The sequence below is a fragment of the Podarcis bocagei genome, assembly GCF_964188305.1.
Source record: "Podarcis bocagei genome assembly, chromosome: 12".
NCBI lineage: Eukaryota > Metazoa > Chordata > Lepidosauria > Squamata > Lacertidae > Podarcis > Podarcis bocagei.
Genome location: NC_138137.1, coordinates 28494051 through 28513842, shown reverse-complemented (window position 1 = coordinate 28513842; position 19792 = coordinate 28494051). Strand labels below are relative to the sequence as shown.

Here is a 19792-nt window from a genome sequence, read left to right as displayed (position 1 = left end):
CTTCTTGAGCTTTTGATCAATATTCTCCAATCAGTGTTCTTACTAGCTTCACTCTTCCTTTCATTTATAGCTTAATTATTGCCAAAGCGGTTTCGTATATTTTCAAAATTATAAAACCCTAAAATGAAAAACAGTTCACTTCATTTTCCCTGTTAAATATGAAATTGATAATGCAAAATGTTTTATTCTTCAAATAATTGCAAAGTTTTTTATTTTTTAAAAAAATTATATATAAGACATGAGAATTTGTAGCAGTAAGAACTAGAGCAAATACAAGAATCAATTCCTTTGTGAGAAAGCTTAATCCTATCAATGTTGCAGCATTGGATAATAGCTTTTAGAATTATACTTACTCTGTTATTTTTGGAGTTTTCTATCTTAAATAAGCATTTCCAGAATATGTAGTTTTAGAAATAGTACTTTTTTGGTATTTCGTGTTAATCAACTCAAGTGATAATTTGTTCACAGAAATGTTACATTTTTATTTTTCTGCAGTTGCACTAAAATCATCCAGTTCTGCAAAGTCTGACAGAAATGGCATTCAAGAAAGCGGCAGAACTATTAAACCTAGAGAGACCATGCTTGAAGGAGAACTTTTACTACAGGTACTTGTGGTTATGTTGAAAGAATTTCTGTGGGAAATAATCTTGCTACATTCATCAATAGAAGCATAAGCAAAAACTTTGCATCTATTCCAGTTGCCACTTCAGGCTTTTCTTTAATCTTTTTCTAAGATCTAGAACATAATGCCTTACTATGTATAATGGGTTGAGCCAGAAAATCATTGTTTACTAGCTAAGCCTTGTAAGTAAGCCTACAAAAGTTACAAGTCTAGTAAAAAATAAAATAAAAATACACTAGTCAGCTAATGGCCTGCATTTCAGTTTTTGCTACAGAACAGGGAGAACCTTCTTCATAGAAATACAGGCTAATAAAATTATTGGCTTTAACTGGCAAAGGAGCTTTAACTGGAATGGCCCACCCCTCTTCCACCAGTCTAGTGCATTTATGTCCTCGTCACAGAGGAAAAGACTTTCCTTCTTCAACCTTTAGCACAAATACTAAACTGACAGGCTAGGAAAAATTTGTCCATCTTCTGCCAGCCCACTCACTGGCCTGTATGGATTTACTTGTCACCTATGACAACCAAGCAAGTTGTTAAATACACACTATGTTGCTCATTTTACTTATTTACATAATTTAATTTCCTAGCTTCTTTAAAACACTGTCCAGAGTGAATGTTAGTATTTTGGGCTTAAACTAGTAAGTTGGGATCTGAATTACAGGTTTTTAGGTCCTCAGCTCTGGACCGCATATGTATTTTCAAAATCCCATAATTAAAGCATTAAGCATATAACATCATAGGTGTATCTTAATCTGTAAATGTGTGCAGAATCCTTTGATGCTTTATAGTAACACTACCTGAAAGTGCCCAGTGTTGCCTGGGAATCTAAGAAACTAAAACAGATTGAGATTTTTAAATGAATAGTGTAAGTTGTTAGTTTTGAGGGCTGTGCTCAGCCCCCACCCCCTGACACAGAGCCCTGATCTGACCTGGGGGACATCTGACCAGATTTGGTCCTGAATCCATTTTCGGGTGGGGCTAATGTTTAATTAGCAGGCCAGGGGAAGGAGGGACTCCGCCTTCTCCTGAATGCATTGCAGAGATCAGGAGAGTTGTCTCCTGCTGGGTGTTGCTTTGAGAATGCATTCCGTGCAAGAAATAAACTAAGGAAGCAGACCCAGTAGCTAGCAGGGCTACAGCCTTGGTGCATGATTCCTTCAGTGTTGCTGGCAGCTGGCACCTGACACCCAAACATAGACAAAAACCGACTCCATTTTCATGGGAACAGTCATGACAAATTGGGTGTCAAAAACCGACTCCATTTTCATGGGAACAGTCATGACAAATTGGGTATCAAAAACCGACTCCATTTTCATGGGAACAGTCATGACAAATTGGGTGACAAATTGGTTGCCAAAACCCAGGCAAAACAGCCAGCCAGATGGGTCTAAGCCTCTTCCCAAGAGATATAGTAGATGTTAGAGTAGATGATGGACCACATTTTCCTAGATGCAATTTCTAAGGTAACATTCCTATGAAATGGTCATCGAACATTAACATTATTACACAAGTGTCTTTGATCTGACTTTGGATTTAATTTTCACATCATAAAACCCTTGGATGTTAGTATTGCATGCCTAATGCACTAGCAATCTCACTCTTGGGGGTTGTTGTAGATTTTATGTAAATGCTTTGAAAATCGAAAACTTAGTCTTTAACATGGTTTTCTGCTGCTGATTTGCTGTTTGGTATTGGCCAGAATAATAAGTGTGGCTATATTAACATTTTTCCTGTGCTTCTTGTAATATATATTAAATTACATTTTTAAATCCTCTTTTTCAACATGCAGTATCAATGTATTTTTCAAATTAAACTTGTTGCTGTTCTATCTCCAGGCATTAAACGGCTTTGTGCTGGTGGTCACGTCAGATGCACTCATATTTTATGTTTCTTCTACAATCCAGGATTACTTGGGTTTTCAGCAGGTAAGCACTTTTTCCTCTTTCATAAAAGAGTACTTTCAAAGTTTCAGGTCTGCTTCATGTATTGAAAGGCAAATTTATTTGTCATGGAGCCACTAGAGGAATCCCAGAAATGGTAACCTCCCTGGGCAACAATGGTAGCTCTTAAGGAAGCTGTAGAGAAACCTCATAGTTTCTTTATGAAACTATGGCCTATTTAAAAAACTACCTCTGTTTCAAACTTCCAGACTTCTGTCTCATATAATTTAACTGCTCCATGAAGACACTGGGAGAGATTATATGGAGAGTTGGGCTCTGTCACTAGTTGCTATCAGTGAATGTATGTAGGTGGCACAAGGGTGTTTTGCAGCAGCCCTCCACCTTCTCACTTTCAGTGCAAAGGCCTGAAGAACAATTCCAAGCACATGTGTGAAACACAGGAAGGTCAGAAGGAGAGGGGTCACCAAGTATTGCACAAAATATGAAAATAAGTAAATGGTTTTTGTAGCTCCTGTGAAAGGATTAAGAACTCCAAACAATCATCAGCACCCTCAAAAAATAATGTTCTTACTATGAGATTTAAAGTTGATTTTAAGTCCACATCATAAATGTGACTTTGATTAGTAGACTAGCCCCTTAAAAAAAAAGGTACTATATTTTAGTATCTTGATTCCGAATTAAGCAATAGAAATGCACTACCTAACTTATATCCAGTTGTTGGAACTTTGGCTGGCACTGCGTCAGTTAAATGCATACTCTAGTTAGATTTGAAATAAGCAGACCAGTTTCAACCCTGTTCAAGATACGCTTATATGCTTAGCACCTTTTGGATGTATTGCAAGGATATTGTGGTCTTTGTTTTGCTCCCAATTGTATAAATAGTTTTAATAAACAAATATGAAGGATTTTAAAAACTGTTTTTTGCTGGATTAACTTTCCTTCTTTCATAATTCTATAGGAGTCCATTAACTATAGTGGACTGTCTTACTTAAAATGTGATGAATTGTAATCTTCTTTGTAGCAATCAAGCACAGCAATATTACTTAGCATTTTCTTTGCTATCATTGTCTCTTGAATATAGTCTGATATTATACACCAGAGTGTATTTGAACTAATTCACACGGAAGACAGAACAGAATTCCAGCGCCAGCTTCACTGGGCTCTGAACCCTGTACATTCTACAGATTCTGGACAGATAATGCAAGGTTAGTATCTGTTAGTAGCAGTAGCAAATAATTTGTTTCTGTCTTTACGAGACATATCTATGAAGAAATGTTTATGTTTATAGGTATTGGGGGAAAAACTTCACACTGCATTCTCTCCTACTACTTGCAAAGGTGCTTATCTGTAACGGGGACTGATACTAATGGGCCATGCATTACACATCTAGAGGTTTTCCAAATGGCAGATATTTATAAAGTGTGTTATGCCTTAGCGATACCTCCCACTGTCATTCTTGTTTAGAATAGTATTTGAAACCTTGGTTACAAAGGGAGTTGCCATTATCATATGAACAAATGTTTGTCTAAAAGGAAGTCTTAAATGATCTTTTCATATAGGTGATAATGGCTTTTCACAGTCAGCAACATATTATAACCCAGAGCAGCTACCTCCAGAGAATTCCTCTTTTATGGAACGAAACTTCATCTGTAGATTACGCTGTCTCTTGGATAATTCATCTGGGTTCTTGGTGAGTACAGAGTTGCATTAATGTCTGGTTCACACCTAACAGGATACTATGATTTCAGATTTTTCACTCGATTTTTAAAAGAAACAAAAAGCTATCATAGCTATTCCACTTCTGAATCCTGTACGCGTGAGTAGGACTATATTGACCTTGGAGCTAGCAAGTGCATAGCCTTAAGCCAGGCATAGACAAACTTGGCCCTCCACCTGTTTTGGGACTACAACTCCCATCATCCCTAGCTAACAGTACCAGTGACGTCGGTTTGTGTTCCTGAGCATGCGTGAGTGCCGAAACCCAGAAGTAACCCGTTTTGGTACTTCCGGGTTCGGCGCGGTCCACAACTCGAAAACACGCAACCCACCTCATTCCTATCCCGAGGTATGACTGTACTTTCAAAAGAATTGTTTAAACAATATAAAAAAGTAATCTGCATATTTGCATAAAAGTAACTACTTGTGAAATAACAGTAAAGGGATTCACTCTCAATAGTGCATGATGCAATGGCTGTTCATCAAATCTCTTAATTTAAGATTCACTATCCTTTCACATGATTGGTCATCCCATAGTAAAATTGGGTAAACTTGCTCTTTTGGATGATGTTTAAAATATCCAGTGGCATAGCTTATCACAGCTATATTTAACAAAAATGAAATTGTATCTAAAAATGTGACATGAGGTTATAACTGGTTTTCTTCTTTTAAAGGCCATGAATTTTCAAGGGAGACTAAAGTTTCTCCACGGACAGAACAAGAAAGGAAAGGATGGCACTTCAATATCCCCCCAGTTGGCTTTGTTTGCAGTGGCTACTCCACTTCAACCTCCATCCATTCTTGAAATACGTACCAAAAACTTCATCTTCAGAACTAAGCATAAGCTAGACTTCACACCTACAGGATGTGATGCAAAGTAAGTGCAAGGTTATCTGAGAATAATTATACGCGATAGCTGAAATTCAGAAGTACAGGTTAAAGTTGTAATATATAAATCTATGTAGCCCCGGTGGCAATTGTTCTGCATCCTTAGTCCTTACACCCTTTCCATTGAAGTTCAGCTAATTATCCCCTCTAAATAAGTACAGCTTCATTCATGATCTTCTTCATCTTTAATGACCAAAATGTACATATTTCAGAGAATTACTGGTCAATAATGAATTTAAGCCACATTTTCAGGAAGCAAGATATGGGACACTTTTCTTCTATCATCATCATCATTTTTATTTGTATGCCGCCTTTCCATAGTCAAAACAGTGCTCAAGGTGGCTTACAGCATGACAAGAGTTACATAATTACCAACGTAACAAAAGTCATAAACAATAAACAGAGCACATCAAAAGGTACACAACCAAATGGAAAACAATTTCCACATAAATCATAAAATCTAAAACAAAAAAATACAACATTAAAATCAATAACAATTTAAAATGACATAGATAAAAAGTAAAAACTATTTTAAAAAAGGATCCAGTGATCAGTGATACTGGCCTACTGTACTTCATCTCCTAACTGCTTATAGATTAAATTTTGTATTGTAGTGTTTTGGTTTCGTTGCTTTAATATTTCTGGAAAGGTGGTAAGTTGTTGGTTTTTTTAATTATTATTATTATTATTAATTATTTTGGGCAACATTTAGCTGTTGCGAATTGCCTAGTAGTTGTTGTTTTCTGCTTGTTCAGCTTTTCAGTGGGAAATTCTGATTTTATTTTGTTTATTTTGGGTTTTGTTTTATTTATTTTTCTTCAAGCTCTTGATTGCATAATATGTTTAAAATGTTTTAAATATCTTTTGCAGAGGCCGAATTGTGCTGGGTTACACTGAAGCAGAGCTATGCATGAGAGGAACAGGATACCAGTTTATCCATGCAGCTGATATGCTTTATTGTGCTGAGAATCATGTCCGAAGTAAGTGCCCTCTTCTGCTGAGCCATGAAGCAGAACAAAGTGTGCCAAAATAAATTCAGAAATGTGTCCAAAATTAACCGTATTGTTTTTCTAATAAGGGCTTTTTTCTAGACGTGTCCTTCGACCAAACATGGGAGCTTACGTTGGAAGAAGCAGTGTTTAATTTTCCCATGTGGATTCCTTTAGCTTCATTCTCCATGTTCCTGTCACATCCTGCTCTTTGCACTTCCTCTTCTCTGCCTCTCTTGCTGCCAGTTCAGCAGTTTTCTCTGGCAGATGGAAAAAATCTCTTCAAAGTAGTCAAAGTCTAAATTTAGAACGTTTTCTGACCTTGATGTATTTGAATCCCTTTGTCACAAATTTTGACCATCTCTATAGCTTCTGCTGAAGGGGTATACTCTTTCTATGTCCTATATAGCATTTTATTTGAGATGCCTTCCATTCTCCTTGCTGAAAGCTTTTTTTAAACTACAGTTTCCATTAATATGGGAAATAACTTTGTTTTCTAAAACCAGTTAAAATATTCCATATTTTTATCCTCTTTAGAGACACCCCTTCCCCCCAAAATACTGAAAAGTTTTAAATAAGTTGCAGTTGAAACCTCTTGGGTTCTATACCTGTTATTTCTGTTTACCTATGAAATGTTGGCCATATTTGTACATAATACCGACCCATGGTTTAGCATGTTATGTACAATTTGCAATGAACTTGGGCTTGCATACTTTCTTTTGCTTCTCCTATACAGCTAGGAAGATAATTTTGGAAGCTTTTATTGACAGATTTAGTTAACCAGAATTAAACACCAACTATGGTCAGTTTAAATCAAGCCAAATTCAAAACATGGTTTTCTGAAGCCAAATTGTTTAAACTAATTGCAGTTAGCATTTACCACAATTTCAGGACTGTACAGTGTAGGGAAATGTGATTTGCTAGAAGCAGAACGAAAAGTTTCAAAAGCTATTCCAGCTATACAAGAGAAGTCCTGAGACTTAATTATGCTTGTGCATTCTCAGCAAACCATGTTTTAGCCTGGCATGCAAATACAGTCATTGTGTTGTTGAGAATAGAATACAGAACAGTAGGTTGGATCCAAACTCCGTCATATCTAGAGTAAACCACTGAAATCAATGGGACATGAGTCAGTCATAACTAAAGGCCCATTTAAATGGATATGCATTTGATCCTGAAAATTAGCTGGACTTAACCTTTTAAGTAGTTTTGATTTGATTAGTTTGTAAGTTCTATGTAAATAGGAATGCCAAATTTTTATTGGGCATCATTAAAGATGCTTCTCTCTTTTTCCTTGCTCAATTTTTTTAGTGATGAAGACTGGAGAGAGTGGTATGACTGTGTTTCGACTTCTTACCAAAGAAAATCGATGGGCCTGGGTTCAAGCAAATGCACGCCTGGTTTACAAAAATGGGAGACCAGATTATATTATTGCTACACAGAGACCTCTTACGTAAGTAGCCACTGACTTATAGAGACACTGCAGTTGGGATGATCTAAGGATATCTTATTCAAAACTTTTATATATAAAAGTTTGTCTTGTGGGGAGAATTCTAGCCCTGTACTTCCTATCCTCCCACTAAAAGCATTATCTCCTTATGGAGCAAGTGCAGGCAAAATGCTGGTTCTGTGGTTAGTTATGAGAATCTTGACAATGCCTGCTTACCCCTTAACCACAGTTTATCAGTGCTTCCTTTACATGGGATCTGAAACAATGCCTTGCTTGGTTTAGGGACTTGCTTAATGTTGTTTTGTTCTTCTTTTCTCTGTGGGTAGTTTGGCCCTTTTTACAGGGCAATATGTATTTGAAACAATTATATTAAACTTTTTTAATTGTTGTGGTGTTGCTGTATGAGTTACTAGTAACCTTCAAAATGGGATAAGGTGGGTTAATAATCTTATAGACTGAAACCCAAAACAAGTACATGCTAGAGGCTTGCATTAGCCCAGTGTGAAATTATTTGCTTTTATTGTCTCTGAAGAATAACTACAGTATCACAAGCTGCTTTTAACTCTACTCAGTTTGAAAAAGCTAATTCCCATACAGCAAGGGGAACTGTTATTAATCAAAAGGTTTGATGCCCCCTGAGGTGCATAGAACTATCTTCACTTTTTTGGATCTTCGCCTAAGTAAAGAAAAGTAAATATTCTGTAACATGTTTCTGTGAATGACAAAATCATTTAAAATACCTGTGTGTCCTTTTAGTTGTTGTTCTTGATTATTAATGCTATGCAGAATATTCATCATATTATTGAATGTTGTTTATAGATACAGGATTGATAGAATTTCTAATCTCCATTAGCAAATAGTTTCGATATAAAAATTGAACTTAATGACTAGGATGCAGAGTGGCCAGTCATCTCTCCCCATCCTTCCCTGTGCTTTCAAAAACATTTTGCCATGTGGAATTGGCAGAAGCTAGGGGTGTCTTTCAAAAACATGTTCAAACTTCCTGTAGGCATAAGGAAGCTGTCATGTGGTCCTTTGGATCTAGGTCAATATGTAAATTATGTTTTTTGTCTCCCAGCCTACCATTAGTGTCTGCTTCTTATATAGGTGCACAGTTTTAGTGCTGTGCCTTTCCCCCACTTATAATTGCTTTCTGTATCTGTTCAGGTACTGGGAGAGTCGGTTGCAGCATTAAAGTAAAATACAGTGGATGCTAAGGTTGCGAACGTGATCCATGCGGGATGCACGTTCACAACCCACAGCGTTTGCAACCTGCGTCTGCGCATGCGCTGGTTCCAATTCGGCACTTCTGAGCATGTGCAAAGTGCAATTTAGCGCTTCTGCGCATGTGCGACCGCCGAAACCTGGAAGTAACCCGTTCTGGTACTTCCGGGTTTCAGCGGTCCGTAACTCGGAAAAATGTAACCTGAAGCGTCTGTAACCCGAGGTATGACTGTATAGCTTTCCTTTCTTTCTTAACTTGCTCTCCTTGTTATTTTGCAATTCAGAGATGAAGAAGGGGCAGAGCATTTACGGAAGCGGAACATGAAGCTGCCCTTCGTGTTCGCGACAGGTGAGGCTGTGCTCTATGAAGTGATGTTTCAGCCACCTGGCTTAATGGATTCTTCTCAGGCAAAGGTTAAAAGCAGCATTGGGAAAGGAGCTTCTTCTAAGGCTACACTGCGCAAAGAATCTGTTGATCCCAATTCACTTCTGGGTGCAATGTTGCAGCAAGATGAATCTGTGTATCTCTGCCCACCTGCTCCAAATAAAATTTCCTTTGAGAGGAACCTTTTTGCGGACACCTGGGATGAACTGGGTAGCATGATGGCCTGTGATTGGCAGGATAATGTTTTACCAGTGAGGAATAACAGCATTCTGAAACAGGAGCAGACTGAGTGCCCCCAGGAAAGCAACTTGATGCTTCCTGAAGACAGCGTGGGACTTTTTCAGGATAACAAAAACAGTGAACTGTACAACATCATGAAAACTCTGGGTGTTGACTTTGAAGATATAAAATGTTTTCAGCAGGATGAAGAGTTTTTTAAAAACGAACTTTCTGGGGCAGATGATATTAGAGACATAGATATAACTGATGAAATCTTGACCTATGTTCAGGAGTCTTTAAACAAGTCTGACCTCTTGTATTCGGGTTGCCAGCAGCAACAGCAGCCCATGGTTCAGAACTCTACTTGTTTAATGCAGCAGCAACTGGAGCAGCAGCAGAAGCAACCAGGGGTGGAGCAGCAGCAGCAGCAGCAGCAGCAGCAGCTGTGTCAGAAGATGAAGCACATGCAGGTCAATGGGATGCTCGCAAACTGGAACTCTGTCAGCAGCATGCCCCTTAACCCTTCACAGCAACAGACACAGCCGTATGTCTTTTCTGGCATGCAGGAGGTAACTCAGGAGTTCCCTTACAAATCTGAAGTCAACACAGCAACATACGCTTGTAGGCAGGAGTTCATTCCCTACAAGCAGCCAACCAGCATGGTGTCACAGCTTTCAGATTTTACACAGATAGACTTCCCAGTAGGAAGCTTTGACAGATCACCCTATTCAGGGTCTTCTGGTCTGGAGGATTTTCTCAGTTGTTTGCAGCAGGTTCCGGAAAGCCAGCCTTGTGGAGTAAACTCTCAGCAAGTTATAGTAACTCCACAGACGTGCTATGCAGGTGCTGTGTCAATGTATCAGTGTGTATCTGAAACTCAGCCAAACAGCACAGAACAAATGCAGTATAATCCTGTGGTATCTGGACAGCAAGCATTGCTAAGCAAGGTATGGCATTTCTGAAATTATTTGTTTGGCTTTTTCTAAACTTGGAAATGTGCTAGCTATGTCAGTGTTCTGAGAGTTGCTCTCTAGCTAACAATTTTAAATATACAAATTCATTGTACAAATGAACTGTTACCATCTGATTGGTTTGCATCTTAATTTGTTCATGGAGTTTTATTCAGTGGGCCATCCTAAAGAGACCTAAGGACTTAGCTGCGCAGCATAAATTTTCTGGTATCCCTCCAGTAGAATCCTTTTCTTCTGCTGCCTCATTATTGCTTAGCAATTATTTTAACTGTAACTATGAAGAAAAAAGGATTAGTCATGTCAAATAGTGAATTATTTGCTTCATTAGTGTCAGGAAACTTAATTTTGCTACATTACTGTAGGTAATTTAAGATATTTAAAGTAGTGATTAATGCACTTTTGCACGGGAAAGAAATAAACAATATCTACATAATTTGAGTGTGTTCACATGGTCAGGATCAAATGCTCTCAGATTATTTTTGGAGTCATAAGGAACAATTATTTAAGAACCGAAATAAGTGTAGAAGGACAATATTATCTTTAATGGCTTCACATTATTTGTGAATAAATTTTGGCTGGCATTCAGAAGTTTGTGGGATAGAACACATTTATAATATCTCCTTAGGACAGCATTAGGAGAAGAAAATTGATGTGGCTGATGATGGTTATTTGGTGTAGGTCAGGTCTAGTGATGACTCTTCCAACCCCAGCTGGCAGCTTCTCTTGGCAAACTCTCATATGGGCTGATCTATAAGACGATCTTGCCTTGGGACTAAAATTGGACTTTCTGATCTTTAAACCATTTTAGCCTCAGTTCTGTTAAATTTGTACACAACACACAGGAAATGAAACCCCGTTGGTATATCTTAACAATTACTTGCTGCTGCAGACCAGGATTTCTCAAACTTTCTACTCCCAGATTTCACTTGAGAGGGCTGAAAATTCACGAGAGCCAGAAAATGACAGAGCCAAAGGCAGAATCAATCACATAATGATAGTAGACTGAGGTAGAGCTTGGCATAACTAGCTGGCAGTTACTGGCATTTTCTATTGACATCTACTTTCTCTTTGAAAATTGCTAAATTCTTTGCCACAGAAATTTCCTTGTGACAAGGATGTCCATCCTTCAGCTTTTCTCAACCTAAATATAGGCATTGGCTCTGGATGTGTCGTGACTCAGCATCCCCATTTTAGGTAGAATTTACTAAAGATGCTGCTGCGCTTGCATTGGTCAGTCCAATAGGCTACAGTATGCCCAAGCACTTGATGTCCATCTAGTAGTAGACATGGGCCCACTGATGGCCCCAGACCCTCCGCTGGTGAAGTACTGCTGTAGATGCATGGGGAAAAATCAAAACACTACAAGATATTAGAAGCTGGCCACTGCTTAAAGCTATGTTTTCAACTTTTAGTACAGTGTTGCGTGGCTAGAACTGTAATCCTTCCATAGCTGTAATAGTTGACATTTTTCCATCATTGTTTGAAATGCAGCTGGGTCTGCCTTCAAGCTATTATATTTGACTCATTCAGTAGCTCTCTGACTCACCCAGCTTGAAGGTTTACTTTAGTATGCATTGAAACTTTTTTTTTTTACTCCAGTAAGTTTGAATTCTGAGTCTGAGACCCTACAACAAAGCCCACAGCTAAATCTTCATCCACAGTAGTTTTCATTAGTTGGCAATTATCCCCAACAAGTGTTATAGAACTATAATGTTCAAAACCAAAATAGACTTTTATGTGCCATATAGTATGTGTCAGGCAACAAATGTAAAGAAACTTTCACATAAGCCCTTTGTTCGGTTTGCCATTCTCTTTGCTTAGCTTGGAGCATATATCCAAATTCCAAACTAGAGGTTTTCTAGAAAGACTCACATTCATCCTGTTAGGATTTTTAAAAACAGTTTATGTCTTCTTCAACTGCAGCCTAGATCTAGGTTGAAATCGATCTAGATCGATTTCTAAAATGTAGCATCTTTTGGTGTATAAAGTCCCTTGTGACAGTTCCCCCAAGACCACTTCACTGACCATACTCTCCATGTCTTGCGGCAAAAATATTCATCTTTAAAAATCACATTGAAAACATGTGCTGTTCGGAAGCTACAGTGAATTATTCTTGTTTACACAAACTTGGCATGTAATAAACATTATGGACTGCAAGTGTAATGGCCATGGATGTGAAATTCCCATAAGCTATAACAACAACAGCAACAACCAGAAGTTTCCTTCCCTATCCCTCACTACATGGGCCACAACTAATTTGTACCTAGACAAGAGGAAGCGTTGGATAGTTGGGAAAACTGCAGGATAGGGAATGGCATAAGGCTACAGGGACCATCCCTGGCCATTAAACTAGATTATGCCAAATTTGCACATTGCCTTAATAAATATAAGAGCAATCATGCTGCTCTTATTCATTTCAGTAAACATGAATTGAACAAACTTTTTTTTTTTTTACAGTTCCAAGTCTCAATAGATGCTTACAAATAATGACATGTGAAATCTTATCAAATTTAAGCTTCTTTATTTGTGTAAAAAGGTAAAGGGACCCCTGACCATTAGGTCCAGTCGTAGCCAACTCTGGGGTTGCGGCGCTCATCTCGCTTTATTGGCCGAGGGAGCCGGCGTATAGCTTCTGGGTCATGTGGCCGGCATGACTAAGCCGCTTCTGGTGAACCAGAGCAGTGCACGTAAACGCTGTTTACCTTCCCACCGGAGCGGTACCTATTTATCTACTTGCATTTTGACGTGCTTTCGAACTGCTAGGTTGGCAGAAGCAGGGACCGAGCAACGGGAGCTCACCCCGTCATGGGGATTCGAACCGCCGACCTTCTGATTGGCAAGTCCTAGTCTCTGTGGTTTAACCCACAGCACCACCCGCGTCCCTAATATCATCTCTCTTTTGATCCATTGAAATCAAAGAGGCTGACTTCCTCATACCTGATGAAATTCAGTATAGTGTAAGTGGCCTTTCTCTTTCCTGACCGGACTTTCACTTTACTCTCCTCCCCGCTCCCGGAGTTCCCTGAACCTCCCTCATCTGCCTCTGAATGTCTCTTAACCCTCTGGAGCAGATTTGGGAGGGGGCTGCAAATGGGAGGAGAGGCAGAAGAAGTCTTGCTGCACAAGCAAATGTCCATTCCGCTCATGCACAGACACCAATGAACAATCACCCATCATGTTGATGAAAAAATGTGGGGGGGGGGGCTTAGAACTGTCAGGATTAAATAACAGCTTTGTCAGGTGTTTGCTGCTCAAAGTCAAGACCTTCAACGTGGGTTTCAAATAAAATTTTGATATTAAAGGGGGGAAAGGCACTGAAACATTAGTTTTAGAATGCTTGTGTGCATCAGAATATGTGCTTTTCTAAGAGCAGTCACCTGGAAAAAATTGTTGATAACATTGCTTTTAGATTTGACTTGTATCAATCCAATATGTTACCAGTTAATTTTATGAAACGCTGCATTTCTGAAAAAGAAAACAACCCCAGCACGCAAGAGGAGGAAAGAAGCACATAAGGCTAAAGCTTGGTTCTCCTCTCCTCGTGCATATAATGCCAAACCATGACATGATAAGTTGTGCATTCTACGAAACTCTTCATTAAAGCTTTGTGCTTGTAGGATTTAGATCTCTTGCTATAAAGGTCAATGACTTGGGGTAGGACATGCTCTGGCAGTTTGGAGTGTATGCTTGCACAGCCCTTGGCTGCACTTTCGTTGGCCTTAGTTGGAGCTATTGATCTTTTGGAAAACCTCCTCTGGGGCCATCCAAGTCCACTTTTTAAGAGAACATCACTAGCCTTTGCATATGCATCCACCATGCATCCCACAAAGAGACTTTTTGTTAATGCCTGTATTTATTATTATACATCCTCTCGGTGTAATTATTTGGATCATGTGATTATTCATGTCTCAACAAAAATTGCATTGTAGAACGTTGCATTTAATAGAACTGGATCGTCTTTATGATTTATAGCCATTTCTGAGGGTGCTGATGTGTAATTTTTTGATGCACTTTATACTCATTTTAAGAAGAAATCTCTTCAGGCTTTTTGGAGCATCTCCTTTTGGCCTGAAATGAACTTGAAAACACTCTTAAGAGGAAGAGTTCAGTGAAAGCAGTGATTCAGACAAGAGCTAGTGGAACTTCCGTTATATAAACTAGAAAGATCTAAAGTTAGGGTTAGCTGGAAAACAGACTCCAAAATATTCTGACAGAAATATAAATTAAATTTTTGACGTGTTAAGGTGCTGAGATGGTCAGATCAAGTGATGCAAAATATGCTTTATCTTCCAAGTCCTGGATTTTGTTATAATTTTTCTCTACAACTGACAAAAAGATTTCAGAGCTGTCAAATGGCTCAGTATCCAAAAGTCTAAATAGCTTTCAGGAAGTTGCAGTAGTTCATAGTGGTATATATTTTAGGCTGCAGTCATGTACACATTTATGTGGGAATAAGTCCCATTGAACTCATTGGGGATTATTTCTGAATAGACATGTATAGGATTGTACACTGCATATCTAAGTTATAGTGTTAGAAATGTAGTTATTTGTATTTGATACTTGTGTATAATCTATTTGATCGAACACTTCTTCAATCAGAAGATGTTGCATATTTGGAAACCAGGCTAGATGTTTTACTTCTGCTTTTGTTGATGTTGCCTGTGTTAGAGCTTGAAACTAAAGCATTTGAAACAAAATGTGAAATTTAGATATTTGATTCAAAGACTGAAATGTGATCTTTGCTGCCTGTGAAATAATGTTTTCATGGGTAGGTGGGTGAGTGAAATTAGAGCAAAATCCAGAGTGCACTAAATAGCAGTGAATATCTGCTGCTGCCAAATGCAAAATACTCTGAGGCTGTTTAGCTAAACATAGCTTTAAAAGATTCAGAATTCATAAATTTTCTGAAAATTTTAAGAGCAAATTCATCACCATAATAACTTTTAATAATTTGGCATTGGAATGGAATACCCTAAAATTATGTGGTATGTTGCACATACTTGGTAGACTGCCAAAGTATGCAGAATTATATTAGTTTGTACTTTTAAAAAGCAAATTATAAAACCTCCAATGAGCTTGCCCATGCTGTCAGCATCCAGCACCTATGGACTGTTGAGGGTATCCTCTTGAGGTGAGGTGGATGAAACAGGCCTGCTTGAGCAGATATTAGGTAGATACTATGCTAGGAAGATGAAAGCCATAAGTTGTTTTTCACACACACACACACACACACACACACACACACACACACACACACCTCCCTGTATTATATGGAGAGACTTAGAAGAAGAAATGGGGGAAATGAAATCTTTTCTCTTCATTCAGCAGAAACCAGTCTTTCCTGCTAGGCAAGAACCATTTCAGGAAGCTGGGAAAGAAAACAGTTGTCCTTTCCACTACCTGTTAAATGTGTCCCGTTAAGATTCTGTGTTACATATTTTACAGGTGTTGGGATAAGTTGCATTTAGTTTTCATTGAAATAACTTTTCACATTGGCTCCCAAAGGACCTGAGTGCAACTAGCTTAGCTGGGATCAAATAGTTTCTGCTTAAGCAGTGAAATTAGGATACTGCATGCAGGATCATTTATTCTGTACCTGGATATAAATTAGCGGTGTTAAGAAGAAAGCAGTTTCTCTTTAATAAGACCTTACCTTTTTTTTCTAGTTCCAGAATAGTTTTAATGGAGGAAATATGAATGATGCATATCCACCGCAATTAGATGTTGTCAACACCCAGCCTGGAACACATCTTCAGCCTCTTCATCATCCAGCGGAATCCAGATCTTTCTCTGATTTGGCATCCAGTGGTTTTATGTAGTTCAAGAACAAAGTCATATAGAGAAAGAGATCAGGACTGGATTATTGAACAGAGATTGAAAATCATGTGTGGTTGCACTTAAAACGCATGCATATAGGATTTGTCATCCCAAACCTAATATTTATAGGTGGAAGTTGGAGCTGTAATCGTGGCCTAAAAGTGTGCACATGTGATTTTCAGTGAGTGTGAAAATATGCACTATTGCAATATTACTGCATCACATTGTAGAACATAAGATAAGGCAAATGGTTTTATGTTTAGCAGATAAAATGGGCACTTTCGACAATCTTATTTGGAATGGTATAAGATAGTTAATCTTAGGTTATTTTAGGCCTTTTAAAAAGCCATGTTCTAAATAGAGGAGCAAGTGAAGCACTCAATTTTTTATGTCTTTTCTTCAGTTAACTTTATTTAGTAGTTTTTCAGCTTATCCTTTTACTTTACATGTCAGGTTCTAGCACTTTAGTAGACAGTTTAATACAAGGGTTTGATACACAGTTTTAGGTTTTGTACAACCAAATCTGTTGCATTCCTCCTTTACAGTTAGCCTTAAGTGCCTCACAACTTTGCTACCTTATTTCAGAAAGGAGCTTGTTAGGAAAAAGGAGATTCACTGTAAGAACAAATCATATTTACTTTGTGACTATTTAGTGATTACTTTGGTTTGTTTTTAAAAAGCTAGAGACCTATAAGCAGTGTATTCCTTCTCTATTAAATGTATATTGTTTTTCCTTAGAATTTGATATTATTCTATATGTGCAGAGTTTTTACTTTGTTAAAAGACTGGGATTTTTGACTTTGTGTTTTGTTGCTTTTCTGCATTCTTCAGGTAGAACAGGGTAAAAACAGAAACCTTTTAGGAGAAAATTGTCTCCTCGGAATTAGCTCTGAATTTCAAATACTGAAAACATGTGCCTTATCTTGTGTTACAACACTTGTCAAATGGTCTCTTTAAAAAAAATGTACAAGGCTGCTCTATGCAAATACTTCCATTTAAAGTGGTTATTGAGATAGGTTAATTTTAAAAACCAGTGGAAAGCAATGTCTCAGTAGCAAATAGTACTAAAGTTTACTTTTGTAAAATAAAATTTCTACACTGAGGGTCAAATTTTGATTGGCTGCTGTTTTTCAACTGTTCCAGTGGGGAGAGGGTCTGTTCATGTTAAATATCCCTGATGATTGCACTCTAAAAAGAAAAAGCTATCTTTCTATGTGTATGTGAATTCACTTTAAATGTCTTAGTTCAAGAGATGAAAAAACTGAAAATTTATTTTAGTTCAAAATTAGAGAGAGATGATCCTTGTAACAAAAAAAAGGATATTTTAAGCTTTGTTTTTAAAAATGGAAAACATTGTATTGGATTTTTATCTGAGGATTTTTAGAATCGCATACACCAATGTTTGGTGTTTCATAGTAGTTTAAATGGGGGAGGGAGGGAGGGATGTGTACATGTTCAAACAAGTGAATATCCTTACATGCTGTTAATATGTAATAAGCACCATTTAATGATGTCTTTGTAAAATATTTTACAAACAGTTAATTTTAAAGTGTTATTCCATATTATTAAAATGTCTATTGCATACATATGTATAATGTAAATGACAGTGTAGACTCTTCAAAAAAGAAAAAAATAATAAACCAACTCCCTCCAGGGTGGTGTTTAAATTTTTGATGAGAAAAGAGTTTCAGTTAAGTTTTATATATATATACGTTTATATAACAAGAAGGAATGTTTTTAAGGGTAAGGTTGTATGGATAGTGGGAGGTGGCTACCCATTTTAATCACTTGAAAGCGGTGTTGTTGTTTGCATCTTAAATCTGAGTCATGGTAAAATTTTGCTTACACAAATCATGTAAATTTGTCCTTCTTGAAAAGATGGCCAGGCAGTTTGTAGACCTTCAAATTTAGGATCTAGCGCTGCTTTTAAAAGGGCAATACTGCTTGATACTATGTTTCAATAATAGCTATGAAGCTTGGGCTATAATGCCCTTTAAGCAATTGAATTTTGCTTTGGTCATCACTAAATGCATTAGATTAGTAGCCATTGATTGCTTCTTATTATCTTCTTTCCAAACAATTGCTGTAATATTTTTTGTAACAGTATCTTCTTCTTATTATTATTATTACTACAAGAGTAATGTTGACAATCAGTAGCTGTACTGTAAAATGTGAAAGGTTCAAAGGGATAATATAGGGTTGTTGTTTTTTAAAGAAAAAGACCAAAAGAAAAACCAAAAAAAATTAAACTCCACAACAAATTGAGACCTGCGTATCATATCACTTCTGCTAAACCAAATATGATCCCACCACTAAGTGCCAAGGCTGCAGTACAAACTGGTGTACTGCTTTATTGTAGCCTAGTTTAATTCTGTTACGTGTAATATCAACTTGTTTTTCTGCATTAGCTGCATCTATATGTAACAAACCTGTGTATTGGTGGTGCACTGTTGATCTACACCAAACTGTTCTCAAAAGTGATGAATTGCTGACTTATTGCCCCACCAACCCCACACTTACCTTCCCGCCTCCAAGCAAATTATTTCCTAGTTTTAATCAGTATTAGACTACCCATTTTTGTAGATTCTGTCTTGGCTTTTCCCCTTTCCGTCTGTCTCCCATCACCCTTTGTTATCTATGCTTTATGTCATGCAGTTAATTTCTTACGTGTTGGGGTATAATTTTATAGTGCTTTTAATGAGCTTCAGTCAAACTTGTAAAGCATAATATACGACAATAAAATATCACCTGACTAGAGCTAATATGTAATTTTTTCCACAGCACACCATACTTTATTCCTAGTTCTAGAAGATAATACAGACACTTGAAAGTATATTGTATAATTTGGTTTCCAGGACTGCTTGGGATGGACAACCCTCTTTCATACACAATATCCAACATTGCTAGACCTCCCTCTCTCTAACCATCTGTTGCATACTCCCTCAGGTGTCTGTCTCTGGCAAAGGTACTAGCTGAGTTCGTGTTACTCCCCAGTAACAGAAATAATTTCAAAATGCTTTTGGTGCCTTTAAACCCCTCCTTCAAGTGCCAAACAGAACAGAGTGGAAAGGATGATAGAATTCAAAATGAGGCTTCACCTAGTTCTTGCTGCTACTTTTAAAACAATTGAGGTGGATCTAGACCAGAGCTTTCCAAACTCTGTGTCGCGGCATGTTAGTGTGTCAGCTGCAGTGTGTAGGTGTGTTGCGTGAGCGCACTCGGCGCTCCTCCCTGGGCTGGAAAGGCGTTAGTTTAACCTCCAGTTTGATAGTAAAACTGAATTACTGTGTCACAAAATGATGCCTGTCTAAAAAGTGTGTCACCAACATGAAAAGTTTGGAAAGCTCTGATCTAGACTTTGTTATGCTTAGGAGAAACCCATTAAAGCTAGTGGGACTTCAGTGGTAAATATATTTTAAGTTCCATTGTTGTACTGGGTCTCCTCTAAGCATAATTAAGGTCCAGATCTAAGGCCTGCATGTGACGAGGGAGGAAGTAAAGGGGGGCATTTTTTTTTTAATGTAGGATTTGTTCTGACACTGATCCCCCAGTTAGAATTTCCAAATGCTAGACCTGACCTTGGATAATATTAGACTATTTTTATTCA

General features: G+C 37.8%; 1 protein-coding gene across 1 annotated transcript in view; it reads left to right on the top strand.

Moving 5' to 3' along the window:
* Positions 1–18942, top strand: part of AHR (aryl hydrocarbon receptor) — a 48325-nt gene extending 29383 nt beyond the window's left edge. Inside the window, exons 3-11 of the mRNA XM_081164463.1 lie at positions 496–605; positions 2461–2550; positions 3608–3731; positions 4086–4216; positions 4917–5119; positions 6001–6110; positions 7431–7572; positions 9078–10344; positions 16035–18942. Of these exons, the coding sequence (XP_081020589.1) occupies positions 496–605; positions 2461–2550; positions 3608–3731; positions 4086–4216; positions 4917–5119; positions 6001–6110; positions 7431–7572; positions 9078–10344; positions 16035–16187 (2330 nt within the window). The 3' untranslated portion in view covers positions 16188–18942. The remainder of the gene's footprint in view (positions 1–495; positions 606–2460; positions 2551–3607; positions 3732–4085; positions 4217–4916; positions 5120–6000; positions 6111–7430; positions 7573–9077; positions 10345–16034) is intronic.
* The last annotated feature ends 850 nt before the right edge of the window (positions 18943–19792 follow it).